We start from the raw sequence: 19,591 nt of genomic DNA, 5'->3' as shown, positions 1-19,591 counted from the left end.
TTGGCATATACATTTGATTTAAAGTGTTTTGTTATTAGCAAAAGCATGCTCAAACAAGCAACATCCCACAGCAGCATTCCTAAAGCTCCAGACTGACAACACTTCATATTTTTTACACTTTCTGCTTAAACCAATTATTAAAATATTTAATAATGGAGAAAAAAGCATTAACAGACAAGGTTTATGTTTCAGTAGTCAAGAAGCATAACAAGTTGTCTTTGCACAGAAAAGGAATAAAGTTGCTATGTAACATTGTAAGAAAAGTTCTGCTAATTCCAGAAAAGTTTTGCTCCTTCTTCCGAGAGTTGTGATTCATTAAACCAGTTCTCCTTAGAGTTGACTAGGTGGGAAGTCTTTTTCCTACTAAGATTTGATACCATCTCTTTTGTACACATCATATTTACATCAAGAACAATATCAGAGAGCAATTACAGTATGTAATATTTGAATTATAATACTGGATTATAACATTTAGATAGATAGATAGATAGATAGATAGATAGATAGATAGATAGATAGATAGATAGATAGATAGATAGATAGATACTTTATTAATCCCAAGGGGAAATTCACATAATCCAGCAGCAGTGTACTGATACAAAGAAACAATATTAAATTAAATAGTAATAAAAATGAAAAAAAATTAAAATAAAATTAATGTTCGATTTACTTCCCCGGGTGGAATTGAAGAGTCGCATAGTGTGGGGGAGGAACGATCTCCTCAGTCTGTCAGTGGAGCAAGACAGTGACAAAAGTCTGTCACTGAAGCTACTCCTCTGCCTGGAGATGACACTGTTAAGTGGATGCAGTGGATTATTCATGATTGACAGGAGTTTAAACCATTATGTAACAGTAATATTTGATGTCTCACTGTTTAAGCACCAGTTGTGCATCAATGGAGATGAAGCGCATTTCTCCTTTACATACAAAAGCCACTCACATTATAGGATTTGGGAGAAACTCTGAGTAGCCAGATAAAACTCATGTATTGTCGGGATGAATGAATAACCTCCAAAGAGATGTGTTGTGGCTAGGTTATCAAAACCAAAGCTTTTGATAGATGATGTAGCCACACTGCAGAGCATTCTTATTTAAGTTCATTTTCAAGATGCTCTTCTGAAAAGCAGTTGGGGAATCTTCATCCCAATGTATTCACTTATATTTGGCCAATTATCTAAGTATTTAAAATAGCATGTCTTTTTTGAGATGTGAGTAGGTAACCAAAGTACGCAGGTAAAAAAAAGTCATAAGGAGACCCCTAAAATATATATATATATTACAATTCAGTAATACTCAAATGTAAGGTGGTCAGTGAATACTCAGATAAAAGAAAGTTCTTATCCAGATTGTCCCTCAGTCAGCATAGTCCTTGAAAAAGTGTTGCTCTGGCTCAAAGTTTGTGATGCTAAGGGTGGATATAAGGCTGCTTTTAAAAGATGGTTATTGCCATTGACAATACAGAGTCACTTGTCATTCTACATAACCCATGAAGTTAGATACTTTACTTTGGACCAATAATTAATGGATGCAAAAATTAGATCATGAAATTAAAAATACTAATGTAGAGGAGTGCTCAGTTTAACAGCAACAGTGTGCAGAATTTTGCAGGCTCAGACAGGAGCAGAACAACAAAGAATCTGTGTCTTCCCTTGAATATACACTTATAATAATCATGTATAGGTTAAAGTAAATAATTCATGTTTTAATTATTCTTGTCACTGCTTTAGCTGGAAACCTGTGCAAGAGCTCTGAGTCTTTACTCAATGAAAGGCAGAGTTAACAATTTTTATGACATTTCAAAAACATCCTTATCATAGTCATATTAGCAGGTGTGAGGAACCTCAACAAAGACACCAGTCACATTCAAAGATGGTTTAGCTAGGTAACCATAGAGGTCAAGTAAAGTTCTAATGCCAGCTCCTCTGTTCTTGGTGTTTTGCCTTTTTTTCAAAGATTAGAGGAGAGTTTTTTATAAGGTTGATAATTTCAAATGAAAATGGCACCTTTTATTGGCTAACTAAAAAGATTACAATATGCAAGCTTTTCAAGGCAACTCAGGCCCCTTCTTCAGGCAAGATGTAATGAAGAACGGGCCTGAATTGCCTCAAAAAGCTTGCATATTGTAATCTTTTTAGTTAGCCAATAAAAGGGGCCATTTTACTTGACTTCTCACTACATTCATAATGGCTAACACCGTACAACACCCTAATACTAAGTGAAATGGAGGGAACCCAGTATTCATTTTCCTTTGGTATCCTTAGATGGAGCTGCACCTGTGCTCTAATACCTGACCGAGACCAAATACTTTTGGAACTCGGTTCTGAGTTAACAGATCATTTAATTTGGCTCTAACTGCCACCACCTTAGTTTCAAGTTGCACATTAAATCTATTAGTTTGAGAATTCCTAAGAGTGGAGTTACAGCTAAGTTTCAAAGTTACAAGGAGACAATAGAAACCAAAATATAGCACACTTATATTTACAAGCTCAGGGCATTGCTCAATTGCAAAGATAGTGTGTTAAAACACGCAATAAAATACAGCACAGCAAAAATACATAATATTGAATGCTCAAAGCATCGTGCAAAATGTACATAAAAAAGATTTTAATATACAGTATACCTCTATATAGAGCCTTAAAAAGAGTTTAGTTTCTTAGCATGCTCAAATATTTGTATTATTTATTCATTTGAGAAACATGAATATACTAAATAAGGACTAACCTACAAAGATTAAGATTAAAACGAACTCCCAGTCTACACAGGCTTTGTCTTGTCTTGGCCAACTACTCATTAAGTTCTTACCTACAGTAAATGCAGAAAATGCTGAATAAAAGTGTAAGCAGATTCCAGGGATTCTTGTTCAATATAAGGAGGGAAAACCTGACCAAAAGTGTAGCAACAGCAAGTTTGACTAAAGGGCAATGAGACAAGATTGAAAAAGATGTAGCGACAGTGATTCACAACTGAAAACGTAGTATGAATGAACCAAATTAGAAACTCTGCCAAGGTCTTCTGAAATAATGGATTGTAGCGCATTTGCAGCATTAGCTGAAAAAAATTGAACCTGGTGGCACTTCCAATATCGAAAGGAGATCAATCCAAAATTAGTGGGCCCAAGGGCTAAAGACTTTACCTCCTACTTCCATGGATGCCTTTATACAGGGGTCAAAGTGTTAAGGGCTTAAAATTAATAGTTACAACCTTACTTCTTTATATAGGAGCTCTTAGTGTCTACAGTATATCCTGAGGCTTAGTACTAATACAGTAGATGTATTCAGTCTCTGTTCTCTATATATTATGGCAAAAGCATGAAAAACGAACAATATCGTGGCAGACGGCCAGAGCCTTTACCCAGCTGGGATGCCCTGAGTATGGAAGGACCAGAGGAGAGAGTGTTTTCAAGACCATTTCTCCCCCGGGCCAGCAGAGGGCAGCCCCCTTGGCTTGCATCAGGGCCACAGGTTGTCAGCATGAAAGCTCAACCCTGCTGGGGCCTGTAGCCACCCTCAGAGGACGCCTGGACTTTTACAGGACCCTATAAAGAGAGCCACTTGCCACCACTCAGGAGCCAGACGCGGGAGGAAGAGGACAAAGTCTGAGGAAGAGTGGAGGGGGAAAGACTGGCGGCAAAAGGGAGTGTGTTGGGCTGTGTGCTTTATGTACTGTGCTGTGGGGAGCAGGATGAAACGCTCCCCAATTGTAAATACACAGCATGCCGTGTGCTAAGCCTGTCTCCAGCTGGTCTGTGTCAGGGTTAGGGTGGCTGTACGCACCCTGGACTTTCATAATAGCAATAACTGTAAAAAAAGTTTTTAATTCAAAATGCCCTTGTTATGTTAAAGTCTCCAACTGGACTTTAAATACAAGTATTACATTGGAAAAAAAGTCATATTCTATCCATATAGATTATTTTTTCAGTATGTATTTCTCACTAACAAGGATACTTACTTGATTCATGAAAACATTCAATTCATTTTTATATTTTGTACCACTGACGATCAACCACTGACATTGACACTGACACCAGCCAATAAAATCCTTAAGTTAGTCATAATATAACATTCTCAAACTAGTTTAATCAAGTTCAGAGTTGTGAGAACTAGAGCCTGGCTTGGAAACATTTGGTGAAAGACAGGAACAAGCTCCAGACTGGGCGCCTGTCCATCATAGGCTTCACTTGCTCACTGAGGGCCAGTTTTGGGGAACCAACTAACATAACCTGGATATCTTCAGGAACTTGTGGAAACTGAAATAAATGCTTGAACTTACATAGCTCATATATATTGTTCATTCAAATGAATTACATAGGTAACCAGGTTTTTGTTGTGATGTGTATTAGTTATTCTTACTATCTGAAACTATATATATTAAAGTATGTGAAAGTTCAAATATAAAACATTAGTGAGTTGGGAGCTAGGTTAGACTAGGACCATATAGCTTCTGAAAATGTGGATGATTTATTATTACTATGTACATTTTATCTCGCAGAATAGCAAAATGCTGAATACAAACAAAATGATCATTTTTGTTTTCATTTTAGGTTAAGCATGTTGGTCCAATGATTAATGCAGCCATCTAACAGCCAAAAAGTGTTGGGTTCAGTGACTTCTCACTAATTGTGTTGGTTCTGCTCATTCTTTCTATATCTATTTGTTTTCCTCTGGACACTTTGGCTTCCTCAAATGTTTCCAGAGATGTTCAATAGACTTGTGTCCCATTCATAAATAACATAACAAGCTCACTCAAAGTACCACAAAGTATAGTCCTCTTGGCAAATACAGATAAGATTTCAAAATCCTTAATGATAATTGCCAGAACTGGACACTTCATTGCCCATGTTCCGTAGATCAAAATACAAACTAGAAGCTTCAATCAAAGGTCAACAGATCTGCATTGAAACATGCAAAAAAAGAGGAAATCCAAACCAAACCAAGTAATGCTGAACAAATGTATAAAGTCTGCAAAGTATAAGGAATGATGTAGAAATGGACAAGCACTGAGCTCTGATTATGACAAACAAGAGAATGCCGAGCATATTCAAGCTGTACCATTCACTTTAGAACAGCAACATGAGGCTGATTCCCAGACACAAAACAAACACATCAAGTGAAGATCTCTGCTCTCAAAACAACATTATTTTCATGTGCTTTTTTAAAGATTGCAGCCATGTTAGTGTGCTACAGAACTGAAGGAAACAGGGGGTTTGAGATTTGTGAATTGACATGTTGGGAATATTAAGCCAGATGATACAAATTAGTATGGAAAGTAAATTCAATTAATAGTATACCGGTAGTTCTTTCTTGAACAAATGGTAATCTTGAAAGCCAGTTTTACCAAAAGGTGTGAAAATAACACAAGCTCAAAAAAACTGGCTGGAGTTAGCAAAATAGGCACCATACATATACAGTACAGTATATGTATAAAGTATAGATATTTGGGATGGGCACCACAAGAACCATGGAAAGAAAAGTCCACCCAAGTCAACAAAGATCTTAATTTTCTTTTAACAAAGCTCCAAGCTACTGTTTTTAAGCACATTTCTAGGAATTCAACTATAGTTTCCTCAATATTGACATTCTTAGTATCATTTGTGTCAAAGAAAGACCTGCATTGAAATACAGATTAACAGTGTTTAAAGCATCTTTTCACCAAAGTGAGACCTGACAATTGTCTTTCAATATCTAAACTTTGGTGTCCATTTAGGATTTCTCCATGTATGGGTTTCTTTCACTTCCCAAAGAGATGCCTGCTAGGTTGATTGGTGACTTAAACTGGCATTGGTGAGAACATGCATGAGAATTTGTACGAGCACACCAAGGTTGGGTATGGTGTTGCACCCAGTGCTGCTGGGATAAACGGTTGCTACCTGGGATGCAGGACTGCAATAAACAGATGCAGAAAATGGATGGATCTCTAATTTTTTTAAATCATCATCCTGAGTTATTTTACATTTTCCATGTCATGTCATTTTCTGTCACTCTTATGAATGTTTAACATCATATAATGTGCAGGTCTCTATTATTGTTAAGCTGTAATCTGCTCCATTATACACAAATACTAAGTCATTCTTCTATAAAAGTGTGTTTGTCAAATAAAATGGACTAATAAAAATGATTTATTTTTCCACCACATATCATAAAAAGTTTATAAGACAGATAAAAACAAAAATTTAATTTTAATTGAAGTTAATTTATTTTATATACTCTCCTTAACTGTAGGTTGGATCAGAGCACAGCTAACCAGTTCATGTTTTCTTAAGATGGGAAGAAACCAAAGTCCCAGGAGGAAACACACATTAATGTAATGAGAATGTGCTAATAGGGAACACTCCTCACTGGAGCTGAACCGGGACTCAGGTGCTTTGAGGCAGCAAATACAATGTGCTATCTTTTTTTATCGTGTAAGGGTTATTGAAGAAGAAAAAAAATGCTTCCAACCAAATTAATGATATGAATAGATATTATATATAGTGCCTTTTACAGACAGTTTCATCAAATGGCTTTAGATAGATAGATAGATAGATAGATAGATAGATAGATAGATAGATAGATAGATAGATAGATAGATTTAACCAAATTTGACAGGTACCTGCAAATTCACTACAGAAGAATCAACTTTTGTTTTTTGTTCGTTTTAGAACTACCTTGTATATCCATCCATTTATTTTCAACCCTCTTATGCCAGAATCGGAGATTATCAGCCTGCCCCAGTCCTGTCCACCAATAGTTTGCAACTTGCGATAGCGCTCTCAGTGTAGGACGCTATATAATATGCACATTAACAGTCACTGTAAAAGCACGGTTTTCAGTTTTAAGGACTTCATTCGCAGGATATACAATACTGCTCTAAACCTTTATTTTTTTGCAGGAACTTGTGATTTGATCACAATGTTGAGACTTTGATCTAATATTTCATATTCAACATTCTGAATAACAAATGGCCTCAGGCTGCATTTTCACACGTGAAAACTGTCCACGCAAATCTTACTCTTTATTCGGCGCCTGTCCCAGAGCAGAATTCAATCGATGCGTGGAGGCTTCTTTCCTCTTTGATTTCGACATGACCGCTGAAAAGTTAGCACCTCTTTTTACACGCCTCGACAGTGAACAGTAGAAACGCCGAGCGCAACTTGGACCGTAGTAAGTTTTGTCGGGAGTTGCTAGGAGACGGAGACGCGGCTGTTTCCTCGCGAGGACGAAAGCGTAGTCTCGCGCGTCTCTTAGTCCCAGAGAGCGGCCTCTTTTAAATCGCGCTAGTTGTTTGTATTGTTTTAAAATGGTCCGACTTCAAATTGATTACAGCTTCAGAAGTGCAGGTTGCTTTGAGGTTGTTCGTGTACTAGAAAGGTTAGTTCGCGGGTGCCTTCTCGAGTAACCAAGATCGGTACATGCAGCGAGTTTTAATAGATACCGTAAGCTTTTTTTTGCATTACTGTACTACTTTATAGCCAATCATCACTCTTTTATTGTCCTTTTAACTGATGTATACGAGTGGCGTTTGCTTCTCGAAGACATCCAGAGGCGAGCTGGTGAAAAACTTCAGCTCAGAAAATCTTACCTGGGCAGGTTTGAACCCAGTTTGCCAACTCAGGGGGAATCCACCCAAGTTTGGGGATAAATCAGAGCCATGTGGGGAAGAATATTAAGGGATGACAAAAGTATAACACGGGAGGAATTTTTAAAAGCAATTTCTTCATCTGAATTATCCTCCTTTTTAAACATTATTTCATATCTAACACTTTTTCTCAATCCCCAATGATTGCAAAGTCAGCAAAAAGCATTATGCGAAACCTTGCAAGTGCCACCTGTCATTGCTCGTGTATGATTGGCTAGGGCTTTGACGGGTTTAGGATTCATGGCTGTCGGACACTAGCGTTCTCTTCTTGCCCCTAGTCTGTAGTCCTTCTGTTAATTTTTCTAACTTTATTAAGAAAATTCAAATTTTCAGCTAGACACAAAAGCAAATCTAGGGCTGGTATGAAGAGTTTTGTGAAGTTGTTGTCTTAGTTTCACAAGATTAGAATCAAATCTTTTTGAGTATGTATCAGTGTAATAATTACCAATTGTAATGACAACTCCTGAAGCATCGAGGTGCAGGCAGGGATTCAGCAATAAAAGGAATACAGAGTTTACAGGTAGTGTCTGTTATTTATACCATCACTTTTTTTTTGGCTTGTAAATGTAACTGTGATAGCATATTATATTTTGGGACAAACACCAAGTGGAGTTATACAATTTTAAAATGAAATTCTGTTAATAACTGAACAAAGAACACTACCCTTACATGTTTAGTGTGCTGTTTCCATCCATCCATCCATTTTCCTAAACTACTAATCCATGGCAGGGTTGCAGGGCAGCTGGAGACTATCCAAGCAAGCATGAGGTGCAAGGTAGGATCAGTAGGATCACCCCCAAGTCAGGGTACCAGTCCATTGCAGGGCAAACACACCCAAAGACACAGTAGGGCCAATTTAGCAATGCCAGTCCACCTAGCTGTTACATAGCTTAGCAGCATAATTTATTTGTACAAGTGAGAAGACCTTTCATTACAGTAGATCAGTGTTCAGTTTTTTGAAAAAGCCTGTATTGAAGTACTAAACAAGAGATTTAATTTTTCAGAATGGTGGGAAAGTTCTTAAATTGGGAGGAAATTGTTTTTTTTTTTGTTTGTTTTTTTGGTTTGTCTGAAATACCTAGCAACCCTGCTTGAACCGCAGAGTGGAGTGAAATATTACTTTATCTGTTTTTCAATTACTCATCACATCTCCCTATTCATATTCCTCTAGTCTGAAGCAGTTTTACATTTAGTTCTGTATTAACATTTCACTATTATGCAGCTTTTTTTGGTTAGGCAGCTCTTCTTTGGATATTGGGACACCATATTTGAAGTTCTTTAAGTGGCCCTGTTTACCTCCGCTGAGCGTTTGAAATGGCTGGACCTCCACGCCAGTACAATGGCACGTTTTCTTCAAGGTTCAATATGATCCCATATTCCAAATTGAGGCCAAAAGTATCTCCGATTAGTCAGGTGAGAGAATCTTGGCATCTTTGTAATCTCCGGTCTCACCGTTAATTGGGCCAACAGATCCAGCCTTCCCAACCTTGGCTGCCATTGCCAGTCAGGTAACTTGTTAATAATATCTGCTAAACTCAAAAAACAAAAAAATAGAAATTAGAGAGTAAAATTGCTGTATTGTCTCTGCTTGAAAGTGCTAAATAGTTGAACATCTTTTAAAAAGCAGATGTAATTCAGTTTTTTGTCACATTTAATGCAAGAGTTGGTCCTGTAAATCTAATAAATGAACCTTGTTGGTCTCTTTTTGGGATGGTGTAAGTTAAGCATGGCACATTTAGACTGTGGGTCGGTTTTTTTTCTGTTTATTTTGTACTTTGTGCTACAGTTATATGTATCTGTTTATGTGGTTGCTTTTGCTTAGTAAAGATTATATTTTGTTTTGTATTTTTAGGCACTTTGGTGTTGTTTTTGAATAGAGATGACTGACACAATGGCCCCCTTCTATCACAAAAGAAATAAATTATTTTCTACATCATTTCCTCTTGGAAGGTAAGCAAATTTGAATAAGCTTTTGATATTACATGAGTCTTTAATGTGATATTTGCCAATCACCATAGTACAACTTAGAGTCGCGGGACCAGTGCATCACTTCACTTCATTGCTTCATTAGTTTAGTTTAATGAAGCCAATCCCAAAAAAGTTTATGGTGAAAAGTAAAATTTGTGAACTTCACAAAGTAAAAAACTAATTTACAATAAACTCATAGCTGCCAAAAAGGGGTTAACAGTACCCTGTGACTTAATGGAAAAAGCAGTTCTGAAAGTGGTGAATGAATGTAAATGTCTCAAAGGAAATCAAACCTTAGAACATATGAGATTGCAAGCCTAATAACTCCGAAAATGAGTATGAATAATAAGAATTATTTTATGAAGAAAGATACAGCAAATACTTCTAGAAAGTTAATTCTGTTCATCTGGACAGAGACATACAGCAAATACATTACACTAATTAAAAATATACTAAGCTAAAAGCATTAAATGATTCTGTCCCCCAAATGACAGGGAATAGGGAGTAGTCCCAGTAAACAGATAACCCCAAAACTCACTGATAAAATTCCAGGTTTTCTATAGCCCCAGGCTGCTCAACATCAATAACTCAGTCTTAATAAATACACGTGCAAACCTTTGCATGCATTAAAGTGGCACATGTGAAGGAAAGTAACAGAAAAATGAATAAGATATTATTCAAGAGAGCCAATACTGTATTATGCAACAGCATGTGGACTAATGAGAAACTAGTTACAGAAATATAAAGATTTAATTATGGCAACTGTTTCTCTGTCCTAGTTTATTTACCAATCAGAACCAATGTTAAGCTTTCATTTCCAGATGTCCATTTTTTCTTTTCTTTTCTTTTAAAAGCATATTTATCACTACTTTTGAAAGAACAGTTGAATCAGTCTTGTTGAATAAGCTAGCTGCACTAATTATGAAAAGCATTATATACAAAAGATGGATTGATTTACAAGGATGAAAAGAACCATAACAAGAGACATATATTTAAACTCTGAAGAGAAAATGTGAATGCTCACTTGAGCAATAGGAGAAAATCAGTATCTGGGATCAATACCTAAGCACATTAAAGATCGTTTCCATGGAGTAATTTGCAGCGTTTCTATTAGTGTGAAATATAAAAGCTGGGAATCACAGTGTCTCCCACCGTGGCCGACATTCCTCCTAACTTGTCTTAGGAAGAAATTAATAAAAGCTGAAATATCATAATTAGACTATACAAGACAAGTATCTGTGCTAAAATGATTGGCTCTCTATTACATCTTGATCTTTGAGACATCCGTAAATTAAACTCACTGCAGTAGAGAAAAAAAAATCAGTTTTGAAATGTATTCATATAAATTAAACATCTTGCATTACACACTGACTTTTAGTATTACCTTTCTTCAGGACTTATCTTTCAAGGCACTTTGTGTGAAGAAAAACCTTCCAATTTTTATGCATAAAGATTTATTTTCTACTCCCAAATGCCAATCATTGAATCATTTTTGTACATAGTAGAACAAGATAATAACAGTAATTTACAGAGCAATCAACAGCATTATAGATTAATTAAATAATGCAAATAAATCTATCTATCTTGGTCTCATCAGACCAGAGAATCTTATTTCTCACCATCTCAGGGTCCTTCAGGTGTCTTTTAGCAAACTCCATGATAGAACTTTTTGGCGTTAATTCTAAGCGTTATGTGTGGAGATAACCAGGCACTGCTCATCACTTGTCCAATACAGTCCTCACAGTGAAGCATGGCGGTGGCAGCATCATGCTGTGGGGGTGTTTTTCAGCTGCAGGGACAGGACGACTGTTTGCAATCGAGGGAAAGATGAATGCGGCCAAGTACAGGGATATCCTGGACAAAAACCTTCTCCAGAGTGCTAAGTACCTCAGACTGGGCCAAAGGTTTACCTTCCAACAAGACAATGACCCTAAGCACACAGCTAAAATAATGAAGGAGTGGCTTGACAACAACTCTGTGACTGTTCTTGAATGGCCCAGCCAGAGCCCTGACTTAAACCCAATTGAGCATCTCTGGAGAGACCTAAAAATGGCTGTCGACCAACGTTTACCATCCAACCTGACAGAACTGGAGAGGATCTGCAAGGAGGAATGGCAGAGGATCCCCAAATCTAGGTGTGAAAAACTTGTTGCATCTTTCCCAAGAAGACTCATGGCTGTATTAGCTCAAAAGGGTGCTTCAACTAAATACTGAGCAAAGGGTCCGAATACTTAGGACCATGTGATATTTCAGTTTTTCTTTTTTAATAAATCTGCAACAATTTCAAAAATTATTTTTTTGTCTGTCAATATGGGGTGCTGTGTGTACATTAATGAGGGAACAAATTAATTTAAATGATTTTAGCAAATGGCTGCAATATAACAAAGAGTGAAAAAATGAAGGGGGTCTGAATACTTTCCGTACCCACTGTAAGCTTCCATGTCAATAGTGTGACTTTTTCAGTGTTCATTGTGTAGTTGTCTACAGAACAGAGGCATCAATCTACAATATTGTCAACATTTGACAATGACTTTCTGAGGTGAATCCACAATTCTGGAGGCAAGTACCAAGAAGTTATTTTTTTTAATTATAAAATATGCTTTACGTTAGAACACAACTCATATGCATCATGATTGGGAAGATTTACCCTTTAATTGTCTGCTTCATTTTACCTAATTTGTTTGCTCAATTTAATTCATATTTGTATGGCATGCATAAAGAAGATTGTAATACACTGATTGCACACACATGATTATGATTACATCTCCTAACTGATTAAAACATTAAAAAAAATTCAAAATAAAAGGCTTAATCAGGCACTTAACATAAATGCAATTAAACTGTATTTTATATATATATAATATATATATATATATATATATATATATATATATATATATATATATATATATATATACTAGCAGAATACCCGCGCTTCACAGCGGAGAAGTAGTGTGTTAAAGAAGGAAAGAGAAAGAAAAGGAAACATTTTGAAAATAACGGAACATGATTGTCAATGTAATTGTTTTGTCACTGTTATGAGTGTCGCTGTGATATATATATATAGCAAAATACCAAGGCTTAGCGATGTCATGTGTTAAAGAAGTTATGAAAAAGAAAAGGAAACATTTAAAAAATAATGTAACATGATTGTCAAAGTAATTGTTTTGTGTATTTGGCGGCAGCGTCACGAAGTTGTTTTCAGTAGCTGTATCAGAAAATGTACCACGACATCTGACACACCTCCTTTTTACTGTTTTCTCACAGCTTGGATTGCTGCTGTCATATATATACACACACACACACACATACATACATATATATATATATATATATATATATATATATATATATATATATATATATATATATATATATATATATATATATATATATATATACATATCTTTATATCTACTATATCTATATATATATATATATATATATATATATATATATACATACATATCTTCATATCTACATATCTATATACATATCTACATATATACAGTGGAGGAAATAATTATTTGACCCCTCACTGATTTTGTAAGTTTGTCCAATGACAAAGAAATGAAAAGTCTCAGAACAGTATCATTTCAATGGTAGGTTTATTTCAACAGTGGCAGATTGCACATCAAAAGGAAAATCGAAAAAATAACTTTAAATAAAAGATAGAAATTGATTTGCATTTCATTGAGGGAAATAAGTTTTGAACCCTCTAACAAAAAGACTTAATACTTAGTGGAAAAACCCTTGTTTGCAAGCACAGAGGTCAAACGTTTCTTGTAATTGATGACCAAGTTTGCACATTTTAGGAGGAATGTTGGTCCACTCCTCTTTGCAGATCATCTCTAAATCCCTAAGGTTTCGAGGCTGTCTCTGTGCTACTCTGAGCTTGAGCTCCCTCCATAGGTTTTCTATTGGATTAAGGTCCGAGACTGACTAGGCCACTCCATGACCTTAATGTGCTTCTTCTTGAGCCACTCCTTTGTTGCCTTTGCTGTATGTTTTGGGTCATTGTCGTGCTGGAACACCCATCCACGACCCATTTTCAGTTTCCTGGCAGAGGGAAGGAGATTGTCGCTCAGGATTTCACGATACATGGCTCCGTCCATTTTCCCGTTAATGCGATTAAGTTGTCCTGTGCCCTTAGCAGAAAAACACCCCAAAGCAAAATGTTTCCACCCCCATGCTTGACGGTGGGGACGGTGTTTTGGGGTCATAGGCAGCATTTTTCTTCCTCCAAACACAGCGAGTTGAGTTAATGCCAAAGAGCTGTATTTTGGTCTCATCAGACCACAGCACCTTCTCCCAGTCACTCTCTGAATCATTCAGGTGTTCATTGGCAAACTTCAGACGGGCCTGCACATGTGCCTTCTTGAGCAGGGGACCTTGCGAGCCCTGCAGGATTTTAATCCATTGCGTGTAATGTGTTTCCAATGGTTTTCTTGGTGACTGTGGTCCCTGCTAATTTGAGGTCATTAACTAACTCCTCCCGTGTAGTTCTAGGATTCTTTTCACCTTTCTCAGAACCATTGACACCCCACGAGGTGAGATCTTGCGTGGAGCCCCAGAGCGAGGTCGATTGATGGTCATTTTGTGCTCCTTTCATTTTGAACAATCGCACCAGCAGTTGTCACCTTCTCTCCCAGCTTCTTGCTAATGGTTTTGTAGCCCATTCCAGCCTTGTGCAGGTCTACAATTTTGTCTCTGACATCCTTGGACAGCTCTTTGGTCTTTCCCATGTTGTAGAGTGTGGAGTCTGCTTGATTGATTGATTCTGTGGACAGGTGTCTTTTATACAGGTGACTAGTTAAGACAGGTGTCCTTAATGAGGGTGACTAATTGAGTAGAAGTGTCTAACCACTCTGTGGGAGCCAGAACTCTTAATGGTTGGTAGGGGTTCAAAACTTATTTCCCTCAATGAAATGCAAATCAATTTCTATCTTTTATTTAAAGTTATTTTTTCGATTTTCCTTTTGATGTGCAATCTGCCACTGTTGAAATAAACCTACCATTGAAATGATACTGTTCTGAGACTTTTCATTTCTTTGTCATTGGACAAACTTACAAAATCAGTGAGGGGTCAAATAATTATTTCCTCCACTGTATATATATATATATATACAGTGGTGTGAAAACTATTTGCCCCTTCCTGATTTCTTATTCTTTGCATGTTTGTCACACAAAATGTTTCTGATCATCAAACACATTTAACCATTAGTCAAATATAACACAAGTAAACACAAAATGCAGTTTTTAAATGATGGTTTTATTATTTAGGAGAAAAAATCCAAACCAAATATTTTTCACACCACTGTATATATATAGATAAATAGAGATATATATATATATATATAGATAGATATGAGAACAACACTCATATCAATGACAAAACAATTACATTAACAATCATGTTACATTATTTTTAAAATTTTTCCTTTTCTTTTCGTACCTTCTTTAACACACTACTTCTCCGCTGCGCGCGGTATTCTGCTATATATATATATATATATATATATATATATATATATATATATATATATATATATATATATATATATATCAAAATACCTGCGCCTCGCAGCAGAAAGTAGTGTGTTAAAGAAGTAATGAAAAAGAAAAGGAAACATTTTAATAATAACGTAACATGATTGACATTGTCATGAGTGTTGCTGTCATATATATGCCTGCCTAAATAAGTCACCCTCGCTTTGCTCTTACTTTTTACCGTTCATTTAATCATGGCTAGTGGCGGAAAAATTATAAAATGGAAGGAGGATGGCTTTACCAAAACAATTATTGATGGCGAATCGATTATTCATAAAGCTTGAATTGGTGATCTGTTTTTCTGTGTTAACCTCATATTTTTTCATACTTCTTCTCAAACTAAGGTGGTGCGAGGGTAAAATGAATCGGGATGCGCTGATCATTGTAGTCGGTGTACCAGGAAATCATGCATTGACAAAAGCTCCCCTTTGCTTGTAACGCAAAGTGTGATCAAATGCATTATTTTTTAACGCGTTATGGAGCACATGCATCGAAGCTTCTCAGCTGTGCTAAGAAAAGGAAAGATTTTAAAAATAACGTAACACGATTGTCAATGTAACCTTTTGTAAGTAGTGCCTGGAGGATTCAGTGTGCAGAAACTCTAGAGACAGCGTGTGTATTAACTTGTGGATTTTTCTGTGAGTATTTGGTGGCAGTCTGACGAAGTTGCTTCGGAAGACGCCGTTAGCTGCGGAGCTCAGCTCAGAGCGAAATGAGATGAATGGGAGGGGAGATGATGACGTGATTCCCCCACCCGCCTTAACTGTCAATCCCCCACAAACACAGTCTCTCGGAATTTGCATAAGCACACCCCTTCACCTACAATTTTAACTTAGTTACAAAGTGATCAAAACTCTCATTTATATCCTCGTCCTCTCATTAAACTTGTATCCCGCATTCCCTGTGGGCATGTGAAACGCCAGCGGTAGCCTGTCTATGAACTTAATTTAAAGTTTAGGTTTACACCTTGCTTTCTTTCCGAGGTAGCAGCACTCATGAATATGGTAGTATATGTCACTCGCTCACTTCTTATTGTTTCGCTGCCTTCTCAATTATATAATGCATGTTTTCTTAAGCGCTTTTTGGAGGTCTTCCTGGTTTTCTACGCACTGCGTTGACAGTCAGTTCACGTGATTACGTGTGAGCCGTGATAATGTCACACGAAACTCCGCCCTCCACGTCTTTCCAGCTCAACTCCATTACAGTTAATGGAGAAAAATACCTTCCAGTTATGACCATTAGGCGTAGAATTTCGAAATGAAACCTGCCCAACTTTTGTAAGTAAGCTGTAAGGAATGAGCCTGCCAAATTTCAGCCTTCTACCTACATGGGAAGTTGGAGAATTAGTGATGAGTCAGTGAGTCAGTGAGTGAGGGCTTTGCCTTTTATTAGTATAGATATATATATATATATGTATTTTATATAAAAATATTTGCATATTTGTAGCTGGAGATCCACAAAGGGAGAAAATGAATCACATATCATAAAGTAGTTTTTATTCCTGAGCTTTCAGCCCCTGCCAGGGGCCTTCATCAGAGGATAATGCTTAGACTTACAAGAATCAAAGGCAATATATAGCAAAAATTACGTGTTGTAAGTCAATGTGATCAGGAAGGGGGGTATTGGTTATAAAGCTTTTATTTATTATGAACATTTTCTTCTTAAGTTTGCTTGCTGGATTTATGTCCAAGTGTCTGTTGATGGCGTTCTCGTTTGCTAGCCAAGATTCAGCCAGCTCTCTGGCACTTTTAGTACTGGCCTTACATCTTACTTGTACATTGTCCCAGTTAAATGTATGTCCTGTTGATTTCGTATGCGTATTGATCAGTGATTGTGAGCCCTTTTTTCTGGTGGCGTTGCGATGTTCATGTATACATGTTGTGATTCGTTTTGAAGTTTGTCCAATGTATACCGCTGGGCAAGAACTGCATGGAATGCTATAAAATGCGTTTCGTGTTTCTGCTGTCGATTTCTTGTTTTTAGTATTAAAGAAGACCATGCGCAGATTGTTGATGGGTTTGTGTGCTATTCTGATGCCTGACTTGGCCAGGATGCGTGCTGCACCTTCAGACACCATGTGGTGATATGTAAGTGAGTTCCAGGTGGGGTGGGGGTTCTGGTTCAAGTCGATTATTTGCTGAGTTTTTTGGCGTCTTCTGTGTAAGCATCGATTAATGAATGTTTTTGAGTGTCCGTTTGAAGTGAAAAGACGGAAGAGATAGTGTCTTTCATTCATTTTTGTCTCCTTCGTTTTACAATGGGTGTGGACTCTTCTGAATGGAGTTTTAACACAGCTTCGTTTATGAAATACTGGGTGGTTGCTGGCGAAGTGTAATATCTTGTCTGCATAGCATTCCTTACGGTAAACACTTGTGGTCAGGGTGGCGTCATTATTTCTTTCAATGTAGATGTCCAGGAAGCTGATGTGTCGGTTCATTTCTTTTTCCTTTGTGAATTAGATTGCAGGGAATAGCCTATTTTGTTGTTGTGATTGTAGAACACATCAGCTGGTCATTTTTAGTATGACGAATGTGTCGTCTACATAGCGTATCCAAATTTTGGGTGTGAACTGGGTTAGAGCCGCATTTTCAAATCGCTGCATTACCAGTTCCGCTAGAAGTCCTGATAACGGCGATCCCATTGGCATGCCTTCTTTTTGAATGTAGTATTTGCCGTTGAAATGAAAGTGAGTTTTTTGGCAAAGTGATATTAGGTGCATTATGTCTTTAGTAGACAGTTTGGTTCTTGTTTCTATGGTGGGGTCACTTTCCAGTCTCAATCCAAGAAAAGCGCGATCGCCGCATCTATGGAAGACAGTTTGTCAGTTGCCTCACCAGCTCGCAGCGAAAGCAGATCCGAGTCGATCGCGGTTGTGCTGTAAGCCCTTGCTGTTGATGGGTGAAGCAAGTAACAATATAAATACAGGGAACAGGTTTACTTGGCCACTAATCTGGCCATGACCCTGCCTGACTGCTGTGTCAGTGTATAGGAGATTGGCAGATCCCGCTACAATAAATAACCGTGCTGTTCCTTTTTCAAGGGGGATAAAGTTGGTCTTGTTAAAGTACTGAGACTCAGCTTCATGTTTTGAGGTGCAAGACAGGGACTCACATATTATATATATATATATATATATATATATATATATATATATATATATATATATACACTTACCATATTCCCAGTTTCTGAAATGAAAATACAGAGAACAAAAACAATGGATCCTGTGTTTAAAATTTTAAATTAAAAACAGTGGGTATCCCCCCTGTATATCGAAAGTGACCAATCCTTGTAGACCTTTTTCATAACAATGAATAGTGAATGATGTACATCTGTACATAGCACAATAGGCAAGCATGTCTTGCAATGGGGTTGCATGCCTTATTTATAAGCAAACTGTCTGGGATGGCAGTTTTCCAGGATCATCATGAGGTGATAGAATTATGACGGACTTTCAAGAAGACAGCAGCCTTCTCCCAAGACAAAAGAATTTAGGAAGCAAATTAACAGTGTCTTGCTGGTAATGAATGAGACCAGGACGTTAAGCTGATGTGACCCAATTAACCAAGAAAGAGCTCAGGAGATTACCAAAGAGAGGAAGAATGAGAAAATGGGAAGGTCACAACCACCAGATGCATAAAAAAGGTTTATTCTGTGTTAATTCTTTCCACTACCTTTGTGTTTTCCATTTGTTCATGTCTTTTTTATTTTTGTATTTCTTCCAGTGATTGGCTGAGACTGCTTATGCCATTTTAGCGTCCCAGTGAGCTGGAACTACCCTGGAAATATTGAGTGTAAGGACTGAACAAAGCCAGTTCATCATAACCCCCAGTCACTCATAGCTGGTCAATTTACAGACACCAATGAACCAAACCCACCCATCTATGACATGTGTGAAGAAAAAGGAGAACCCAGAGAAAACCTCATGCACACGTGGGCCAGTCTAGGATTTAAACTCACACTCCTGGAGGTGTGAGGCAGCAGAACTAATATTTTCTTTTCTCATGTCAGGCTTACACTAATTAGTTGTACTTTAAAGTTGCTATGCTGTGACCACTTGTTAAATTTCAGTACAGCAAACTGTAAATAATTTGTATTTGGTCTTGTGAAGCATGTAAATAATTATTTCCCTGGCTTTATTTGCGACCAAAGTGTGAAAGTACTGACCCTATAAATCTGTTAACAAAATTGTATAAACTAGAAAACTGTGTTTGTCTTTTTTTCTTTTAATCTAACTTAACCTACAGACAATTGCTTATATTAAAGCTCTTAGAACTCTTAGGTAGGGTGAATAAAAATCGTATAAATTAGTAGTTTTACATAAAAGCAAAACAATATAACTTCATGCAGCATGCTGAATGGTTAGTGACAGGAGTGTGACCTTTGGTGCTAAAATAAAGGGAACTGGATATTGCCTAAAGCCAGAGGGATTACGTATCTGTTTATTTCCTCCTGAGCT

General features: G+C 37.1%; 1 protein-coding gene and 1 long non-coding RNA gene across 4 annotated transcripts in view; one reads left to right on the top strand and one right to left on the bottom strand.

Annotated features, from left to right (window-relative positions):
- Nucleotides 1-7,120, bottom strand: part of adgb (androglobin) — a 204,956-nt gene extending 197,836 nt beyond the window's left edge. For both annotated transcript variants that reach the window (XM_039747534.1, XM_039747535.1), the window contains exon 1: nucleotides 6,988-7,120. In XM_039747534.1, coding sequence (XP_039603468.1) covers nucleotides 6,988-7,061 — 74 coding nt within the window. In that variant the 5' untranslated portion in view covers nucleotides 7,062-7,120. The remainder of the gene's footprint in view (nucleotides 1-6,987) is intronic.
- Nucleotides 7,121-7,239: 119 nt separating this feature from the next.
- LOC120525335 lies at nucleotides 7,240-19,295 on the top strand. 2 transcript variants are annotated; one of them, XR_005632939.1, is made up of 3 exons: nucleotides 7,240-7,346; nucleotides 9,467-9,564; nucleotides 18,858-19,295. It is a non-coding gene; the product is annotated as an uncharacterized LOC120525335 (long non-coding RNA). The 2 variants fall into 2 exon arrangements; XR_005632938.1 differs by having other exon boundaries at nucleotides 7,240-7,411.
- The last annotated feature ends 296 nt before the right edge of the window (nucleotides 19,296-19,591 follow it).

This window comes from Polypterus senegalus, chromosome 3 (assembly GCF_016835505.1).
Source record: "Polypterus senegalus isolate Bchr_013 chromosome 3, ASM1683550v1, whole genome shotgun sequence".
Taxonomy (NCBI): Eukaryota; Metazoa; Chordata; class Cladistia; order Polypteriformes; family Polypteridae; genus Polypterus; species Polypterus senegalus.
This window is presented reverse-complemented; position numbering and strand designations above follow the sequence as displayed.